The sequence below is a fragment of the Bombina bombina genome, chromosome 5, assembly GCF_027579735.1.
Source record: "Bombina bombina isolate aBomBom1 chromosome 5, aBomBom1.pri, whole genome shotgun sequence".
Taxonomy (NCBI): Eukaryota; Metazoa; Chordata; class Amphibia; order Anura; family Bombinatoridae; genus Bombina; species Bombina bombina.
This window is the reverse complement of record NC_069503.1, coordinates 1,136,899,276-1,136,909,317: the sequence shown is the minus strand read 5'-3', so window position 1 is coordinate 1,136,909,317 and position 10,042 is coordinate 1,136,899,276. Positions and strand designations below refer to the sequence as shown.

The 10,042-nt window shown below is 44.3% G+C and overlaps 1 protein-coding gene across 1 annotated transcript in view; it reads right to left on the bottom strand.

Moving 5' to 3' along the window:
* The window catches only part of LOC128661189 (cytochrome c1, heme protein, mitochondrial-like), a 23,375-nt gene extending 17,871 nt beyond the window's left edge, over window positions 1–5,504 (bottom strand). Inside the window, exon 1 of the mRNA XM_053715432.1 lies at window positions 5,281–5,504. Coding sequence (XP_053571407.1) covers window positions 5,281–5,489 — 209 coding nt within the window. The 5' untranslated portion in view covers window positions 5,490–5,504. The remainder of the gene's footprint in view (window positions 1–5,280) is intronic.
* Between the last annotated feature and the right edge of the window lie 4,538 nt (window positions 5,505–10,042).

Here is a 10,042-nt window from a genome sequence, read left to right as displayed (position 1 = left end):
AGGTTGCATAGTAAGGAGTATTGGCGCGCTAGATGTACTAGGGGCCTCCTGAGTGGGCAAGACTCGTGTAGACGAAGGAGGGAATGATGCAGTACCATGCTTACTCCCCTCACTTGAGGAATCATCTTGGGCATCATTGTCATTGTCACATAAATCACATTTATTTAAATAAGGAACTCTGGCTTCCCCACATTCAGAACACAGTCTATCTGGTAGTTCAGACATGTTAAACAGGCATAAACTTGATAACAAAGTACAAAAAACGTTTTAAAATAAAACCGTTACTGTCACTTTAAATTTTAAACTGAACACACTTTATTACTGCAATTGCGAAAAAATATGAAGGAATTGTTCAAAATTCACCAAAATTTCACCACAGTGTCTTAAAGCCTTAAAAGTATTGCACACCAAATTTGGAAGCTTTAACCCTTAAAATAACGGAACCGGAGCCGTTTTTAACTTTAACCCCTTTACAGTCCCTGGTATCTGCTTTGCTGAGACCCAACCAAGCCCAAAGGGGAATACGATACCAAATGACGCCTTCAGAAAGTCTTTTCTATGTATCAGAGCTCCTCACACATGCGACTGCATGTCATGCCTCTCAAAAACAAGTGCGCAACACCGGCGCGAAAATGAGGCTCTGCCTATGATTTGGGAAAGCCCCTAAAGAGAAAGGTGTCTAAAAAAGTGCCTGCCGATATAATCTTATCAAAATACCCAGATTAAATGATTCCTCAAGGCTAAATATGTGTTAATAATGAATCGATTTAGCCCAGAAAAAGTCTACAGTCTTAATAAGCCCTTGTGAAGCCCTTATTTACAATCTTAATAAACATGGCTTACCGGATCCCATAGGGAAAATGACAGCTTCCAGCATTACATCGTCTTGTTAGAATGTGTCATACCTCAAGCAGCAAGAGACTGCTCACTGTTCCCCCAACTGAAGTTAATTCCTCTCAACAGTCCTGTGTGGAACAGCCATGGATTTTAGTAACGGTTGCTAAAATCATTTTCCTCATACAAACAGAAATCTTCATCTCTTTTCTGTTTCTGAGTAAATAGTACATACCAGCACTATTTTAAAATAACAAACTCTTGATTGAATAATAAAAACTACAGTTAAACACTAAAAAACTCTAAGCCATCTCCGTGGAGATGTTGCCTGTACAACGGCAAAGAGAATGACTGGGGTAGGCGGAGCCTAGGAGGGATCATGTGACCAGCTTTGCTGGGCTCTTTGCCATTTCCTGTTGGGGAAGAGAATATCCCACAAGTAAGGATGACGCCGTGGACCGGACACACCTATGTTGGAGAAATTAGGCTTATTTTTAGCCTTAAAAGACCTATCCTGTGGAAGGGCGTGGCCCTTTCCCCCAGTGATGTCTGAAATAATCTCTTTCAATTCTGGTCCAAATAAAGTTTTACCTTTGAAAGGGATGTTAAGCAATTTTGTCTTGGATGACACATCCGCTGACCAAGACTTTAGCCAAAGCGCTCTACGCGCCACGATAGCAAACCCTGAATTTTTCGCCGCTAATCTGGCTAATTGCAAAGCGGCATCTAAAATAAAAGAGTTAGCCAATTTAAGTGCGTGAACTCTGTCCATAACCTCCTCATATGGAGTTTCTCTACTGAGCGACTTTTCTAGTTCCTCGAACCAGAACCACGCTGCCGTAGTGACAGGAACAATGCATGAAATTGGTTGTAGAAGGTAGCCTTGCTGTACAAAAATCTTTTTAAGCAAACCTTCCAATTTTTTATCCATAGGATCTTTGAAAGCACAACTATCTTCGATAGGAATAGTAGTGCGTTTGTTTAGAGTAGAAACTGCCCCCTCGACCTTGGGGACTGTCTGCCATAAGTCCTTTCTGGGGTCGACCATCGGAAATAATTTCTTAAATATAGGGGGGGGGGGGAACAAAAGGTATGCCGGGCTTTTCCCACTCCTTATTTACTATGTCCGCCACCCGCTTGGGTATAGGAAAAGCGTCGGGGGGCACCGGAACCTCTAGGAACCTGTCCATCTTGCATAATTTCTCTGGAATGACCAAGTTGTCACAATCATCCAGAGTAGATAACACCTCCTTAAGCAGTGCGCGGAGATGTTCTAATTTAAATTTAAATGTCACAACATCAGGTTCAGCTTGATGAGAAATTTTTCCTGAATCTGAAATTTCTCCATCAGACAAAACCTCCCTCATGGCCCCTTCAGATTGGTGTGAGGGTATGACAGAACAATTATCATCAGCGCCCTCTTGCTCTTCAGTGTTTAGAACAGAGCAATCGCGCTTTCTCTGATAAGTAGGCATTTTGGATAAAAGATTTGCTATGGAGTTATCCATTGCAGCCGTTAATTGTTGCATGGTAATAAGTATTGGCGCACTAGATGTACTAGGGGCCTCCTGCATGGGCAAAACTGGTGTAGACACAGTAGGAGATGATGTAGTATCATGTTTACTCCCCTCATTTGAGGAATCATCTTAGGCAATATCATTATCTGTGGCAGTACTGTCCTTACTTTGTTTGGACGCTATGGCACAATTATCACATAAATTTAAATGGGGAGACACATTGGCTTTCATACATATAGAACATAGCTTATCTGAAGGTACAGACATGTTAAACAGGCTTAAACTTGTCAACAAAGCACAAAAAACGTTTTAAAATAAAACCGTTACTGTCACTTTAAATTTCAAACTGAAAACACTTTATTACTGAATATGTGAAAAAGTATGAAGGAATCGTTCAAAAATTACCAAAATTTCACCACAGTGTCTTAAAGCCTTAAAAGTATTGCACACCAAATTTCAGAGCTTTAACCCTTAAAATAACGGAACCGTTTTTAAATTTAACCCCTATACAGTCCCAGCTATAGTCTTTGCTAAGACCCAACCAAGCCCTGAGGGGAATACGATACCAAATGACGCCTTCTAGAAGCTTTTTCAGAGATTTTTAGATCCTCACACATGCATCTGCATGCCCTGCTCTCAAAAAACAACTGCGCATTAATGGCGCGAAAATGAGGCTCAGTCTATAACTAGAAAGGCCCCCTGACTGAAAAAGGTGTCCAACATAGTGCCTGCCGTTTTATAAGCGTTCCCCAAGATTATAAATGCCAATTGTTAGCCTAAATCTGAATAATATGCCCAAATAAAGCAATCGATTTAGCCCATAAAAATGTCTACCAGTTTTTTTAGCCCATATTAAGCCCTTTATTCTGTTTGACTAAGAAAATGGCTTACCGGTCCCCATGAGGGGAAATGACAGCCTTCCAGCATTACACAGTCTTGTTAGAAATATGGCTAGTCATACCTTAAGCAGAAAAGTCTGCTAACTGTTTCCCCCAACTGAAGTTACTTCATCTCAACAGTCCTATGTGGAAACAGCAATCGATTTTAGTTACTGTCTGCTAAAATCATCTTCCTCTTACAAACAGAAATCTTCATCCTTTTCTGTTTCAGAGTAAATAGTACATACCAGCACTATTTTAAAATAACAAACACTTGATAGAAGAATAAAAACTACATTTAAACACCTAAAAAACTCTTAACCATCTCCGTGGAGATGTTGCCTGTGCAACGGCAAAGAGAATGACTGGGGTGGGCGGAGCCTAGGAGGGACTATATGGCCAGCTTTGCTGGGACTCTTTGCCATTTCCTGTTGGGGAAGAGAATATCCCACAAGTAAGGATGACGCCGTGGACCGGACACACCAATGTTGGAGAAAGTGAGTATATAAAAAGGCTGAGCAAAATTTAATAATGGAAGTAAATTGGAAAGTGTCTTAAAACTGCTGCTCTATCTGAATCAGTTTATTTTGACTTAGTGTCCCTTTAAGGTTATTTAAACCTACTTAAAGAAAAACTAAAGGCCATTTATTTCTCTGTTAATCCTTTTTGTTCTGTCTGTAGCCTTTGACCACCCTTGTTTGCTCCAAACCATCCAGCATTTGTGACGGCCCTTCTGTTATACTCTAATCAACCTTTAATGTATCTGGCACATTCCTCTGCCCTGTTACCACAAGGCCCTTTAAGTCCAACGGGTTTCAGTAGCAGTTGTATACTTGTTACCCGAAACTCACCGTTTCCTGACATAAAAAACAATAAAAAAAAAATTCCTGGTCACCCTAGCTGCCGTCTACCTCAATTACAATCCATAATGAATACATCTGCCAGGCTGATCTTCCTTACACATTGCTCATTTGAAGTACCTCAGCCAGTCCCTTCATTGGTCTCCTCTTACCTTCAGAATAAAACAATCCTGACACTAACAGAGGCTCAATAACTCTGCACCTTCCAACTGCTCTCCAACCTGTCCCCTTCGCTCTACCCATGACCGCCTACAAGACTTCTCCAGATTAACCCCAATCTTGTGGAACTCTGCTTCTCTCCCGAAGACTGTCCCCTAGTTTTCAAAGTTTCAAGTGTTCCTACTGTTCAGGGATGCATACAATGTACACTAACCTTTCTTACCCCAGTCCCTGGCACCCCATTAGCATGTAGTCTAACAAGCCCATCTGTCCCAGTAAATCACATTTTTTAAAGAGCAGGGCCCACTCTACCTATTCTGCAGGTGCTTCACTTGACTCTTAAAAAGGAAAGTCTAGTAAAAATTAAAAAAAAATTCAGATAGGGCGTTCAATAAGCAATTTCCCAAATTACTTTTATCAAATTTGCTTTGTTTTTTTTGGTATTTTGTTGAAAGCTAAACCTAGGTAGGCTTATATGCAAATTTGTAAGCCCTTGAAGGCCACCTCTTATCTCTGCATTTTGACAGGTTTTCACAGCTAGACAGTGTTAGTTCACATGTGCCATATAGATAACTGGGTTCACTCCCATGGAGTTACTAGTTGGTCAACACTGATTGGCTAAAATGCAAGTCTGTCAAAAGAACTGAAATAAAGGGGCAGCGTGCAGAGGCTTAGATACAGGGTAATTACAGATGTAAAAAGTGTATTAATATAACGTGTTTGTTATGCAAAACTGGGGAATGGGTAATAAAGTGATTATCTTTTTAAACAAAAAATTCTTGAGTACACTGTCCCTTTAAATATTATCTTTGTATATTAAATCTATGTTTATAGCACAGCAGAATCTGTTGGCACTAATAATCGTAATTCAGATTTATCAACTATCACTGACGAGAACTGGTTAACACAGAATCTCTCTCCCCCCAACATATACATTGAACTGTGGGAATTGTATGTAACGGATATGGTGGTGCTAGTACATTTGTTGTAAGCAATCACTTCTGTTTTTAGGTCAGCACATCCTATGAGTACCTGGCATTGGCAATGTAGCTAAGGTCAGGAGGCAATGCGCCATTATTTGCTGCTCTCCCAGCCTCGCTGTTGGGATACGGCTTGGGGAAATAATCAGACAGCTTCCCAGGACGGGTGAACATTTCTCCATTCTCATCTGGACCATCAAGAATTTCAAACTGAAAAAAAATGAAGAGCACAATAAGAGAACCAGAGTAAAAGCCCAACATCGAATAGTTCTTTGCTTGTTACCAGTAACACTACACTCACTGAGGCAAGATGATGCGTGTAGTCCTGCGCTTGCTACCAGTAACACTACACTCACTGAGGCAAGATGATGCGTGTAGTCCTGCGCTTGCTACTTGTTACCAGTAACACTACACTCACTGGGGCAAGATGATGCGTGTAGTCCTGCGTTTGCTACTTGTTACCCAGTAACACTACACTCACTGAGGCAAGATGATGCGTGTAGTCCTGCGCTTGCTACCATTAACACTACACTCACTGAGGCAAGATGATGCGTGTAGTCCTGCGCTTGCTACCAGTAACACTACACTCACTGGGGCAAGATGATGCGTGTAGACCTGCGCTTGTTACCAGTAACACTACACTCACTGGGGCAAGATGATGCGTGTAGTCCTGCGCTTGCTACCAGTAACACTACACTCACTGGGGCAAGATGATGCGTGTAGTCCTGCGCTTGCTACTTGTTACCAGTAACACTACACTCACTGGGGCAAGATGATGCGTGTAGTCCTGCGCTTGCTACCAGTAACACTACACTCACTGGGGCAAGATGATGCGTGTAGTCCTGCGCTTGCTACTTGTTACCAGTAACACTACACTCACTGGGGCAAGATGATGCGTGTAGTCCTGCGCTTGCTACCAGTAACACTACACAACACTACACTCACTGGGGCAAGATGATGCGTGTAGTCCTGCGCTTGCTACTTGTTACCAGTAACACTACACTCACTGGGGCAAGATGATGTGTGTAGTCCTGCGCTTGCTACTTGTTACCAGTAACACTACACTCACTAGGGCAAGATGATGCGTGTAGTCCTGCGCTTGCTACCAGTAACACTACACTCACTGAGGCAAGATGATGCGTGCAGTCCTGCGCTTGCTACTTGTTACCAGTAACACTACACTCACTGGGGCAAGATGATGCGTGTAGTCCTGTGCTTGCTACCAGTAACACTACACTCACTGAGGCAAGATGATGCGTGTAGTCCTGTGCTTGCTACCAGTAACACTACACTCACTGAGGCAAGATGATGCGTGTAGTCCTGCGCTTGCTACTTGTTACCAGTAACACTACACTCACTGAGGCAAGATGATGCGTGTAGTCCTGCGCTTGTTACCAGTAACACTACACTCACTGGGGCAAGATGCTGCCGTGTAGTCCTGCGCTTGCTACTTGTTACCAGTAACACTACACTCACTGGGGCAAGATGATGCGTGTAGTCCTGCGCTTGTTACCAGTAACACTACACTCACTGAGGCAAGATGATGCTTGTAGTCCTGCGCTTGTTACTTGTTACCAGTAACACTACACTCACTGGGGCAAGATGATGCGTGTAGTCCTGCGCTTGCTACTTGTTACCAGTAACACTACACTCACTGGTGCAAGATGATGCGTGTAGTCCTGAGCTTGCTACTTGTTACCAGTAACACTACACTCACTGGGGCAAGATGATGCGTGTAGTCCTGCGCTTGCTACTTGTTACCAGTAACACTACACTCACTGGGGCAAGATGATGCGTGTAGTCCTGCGCTTGCTACATGTAACACTACACTCACTGAGGCAAGATGATGCGTGTAGTCCTGCAATTGCTACCAGTAACACTACACTCACTGTGGCAAGATGATGCGTGTAGTCCTGTGCTTGCTACTTGTTACCAGTAACACTACACTCACTGGGGCAAGATGATGCGTGTAGTCCTGCGCTTGCTACCAGTAACACTACACTCACTGGGGCAAGATGATGCGTGTAGTCCTGCGCTTGCTACCAGTAACACTACACTCACTGGGGCAAGATGATGCGTGTAGTCCTGCGCTTGCTACCAGTAACACTACACTCACTGAGGCAAGATGATGCGTGTAGTCCTGCTTTTGCTACTTGTTACCAGTAACACTACACTCACTGAGGCAAGATGATGCGTGTAGTCCTGCGCTTGCTACCAGTAAAACTACACTCACTGAGGCAAGATGATGCGTGTAGTCCTGCGCTTGCTACCAGTAACACTACACTCACTGGGGCAAGATGATGCGTGTAGTCCTGCGCTTGCTACCAGTAACACTACACTCACTGAGGCAAGATGATGCGTGTAGTCCTGCGCTTGCTACCAGTAAAACTACACTCACTGAGGCAAGATGATGCGTGTAGTCCTGCGCTTGCTACCAGTAACACTACACTCACTGAGGCAAGATGATGCGTGTAGTCCTGCGCTTGCTACTTGTTACCAGTAACACTACACTCACTGGGGCAAGATTATGCGTGTAGTCCTGCGCTTGCTACCAGTAACACTACACTCACTGCGGTAAGATGATGCGTGTAGTCCTGCGCTTGCTACTTGTTACCAATAATACTGCACTCTCACTGAGGCAAGATGATGCGTGTAGTCCTGCGCTTGCTACTTGTTACCAATAATACTACACTCACTGAGGCAAGATAATGCGTGTAGTCCTGCACTTGCTACTTGTTACCAGTAACACTACACTCACTGAGGCAAGATGCGTGTAGTCCTGCACTTGCTACTTGTTACCAGTAACGCTACACTCACTGAGGCAAGATGCGTGTAGTCCTGCACTTGCTACTTGTTACCAGTAACGCTACACTCACTGAGGCAAGATGATGCGTGTAGTCCTGCGCTTGCTACTTGTTACCAATAATACTACACTCACTGAGACAAGATGCGTGTAGTCCTGCGCTTGCTACCAGTAACACTACACTCACTGGGGCAAGATGATGCATGTAGTCCTGCGCTTGCTACTTGTTACCAATAATACTACACTCACTGAGGGAAGATGATGCGTGTAGTCCTGCACTTGCTACCAGTAACACTACACTCACTGAGGCAAGATGATGCATGTAGTCCTGCGCTTGCTACTTGTTACCAGTAACACTACACTCACTGAGGCAAGATGATGCGTGTAGTCCTGCACTTGCTACTTGTTACCAGTAACGCTACACTCACTGAGGCAAGATGATGCGTGTAGTCCTGCACTTGCTACTTGTTACCAGTAACGCTACACTCACTGGGGCAAGATGATGCGTGTAGTCCTGCGCTTGCTACTTGTTACCAATAATACTACACTCACTGAGGCAAGATGATGCGTGTAGTTCTGCGCTTGCTACTTGTTACCAGTAACACTACACTCACTGAGGCAAGATGATGCGTGTAGTCCTGCACTTGCTACCAGTAACACTACACTCACTGAGGCAAGATGATGCGTGTAGTCCTGCACTTGCTACTTGTTACCAGTAACGCTACACTCACGGAGGCAAAATGATGCGTGTAGTCCTGCACTTGCTACCAGTAACGCTACACTCACTGAGGCAAGATGATGCGTGTAGTCCTGCACTTGCTACCAGTAACGCTACACTCACTGAGGCAAGATGATGCGTGTAGTCCTGCGCTTGCTACCAGTAACACTACACTCACTGGGGCAAGATGATGCGTGTAGTCCTGCGCTTGTTACTTGTTACCAATAATACTACACTCACTGAGGGAAGATGATGCGTGCAGTCCTGCACTTGCTACCAGTAACACTACACTCACTGGGGCAAGATGATGCGTGTAGTCCTGCGCTTGCTACTTGTTACCAATAATACTACACTCACTGAGGCAAGATGATGCGTGTAGTCCTGCGCTTGCTACTTGTTACCAGTAACACTACACTCACTGAGGCAAGATGCGTGTAGTCCTGCACTTGCTACCAGTAACACTACACTCACTGAGGCAAGATGATGCGTGTAGTCCTGCACTTGCTACCAGTAACACTACACTCACTGAGGCAAGATGATGCGTGTAGTCCTGCACTTGCTACTTGTTACCAGTAACACTACACTCACTGAGGCAAGATGATGCGTGTAGTCCTGCACTTGCTACTTGTTACCAGTAACGCTACACTCACTGAGGCAAGATGATGCGTGTAGTCCTGCGCTTGCTACTTGTTACCAATAATACTACACTCACTGAGACAAGATGCGTGTAGTCCTGCGCTTGCTACCAGTAACACTACACTCACTGGGGCAAGATGATGCATGTAGTCCTGCGCTTGCTACTTGTTACCAATAATACTACACTCACTGAGGGAAGATGATGCGTGTAGTCCTGCACTTGCTACCAGTAACACTACACTCACTGAGGCAAGATGATGCGTGTAGTCCTGCACTTGCTACTTGTTACCAATAATACTACTACACTCACTGAGGCAAGATGCGTGTAGTCCTGCGCTTGCTACTTGTTACCAATAATACTACACTCACTGAGGCAAGATGATGCGTGTAGTCCTGCACTTGCTACCAGTAACGCTACACTCACTGAGGCAAGATGATGCGTGTAGTCCTGCACTTGCTACCAGTAACACTACACTCACTGAGGCAAGATGATGCGTGTAGTCCTGCACTTGCTACCAGTAACACTACACTCACTGAGGCAAGATGATGCGTGTAGTCCTGCACTTGCTACCAGTAACACTACACTCACTGGGGCAAGATGATACTGGTAACAAGTAGCAAGCGCAGGACTACACGCATCATCTTGCCCCAGTGAGT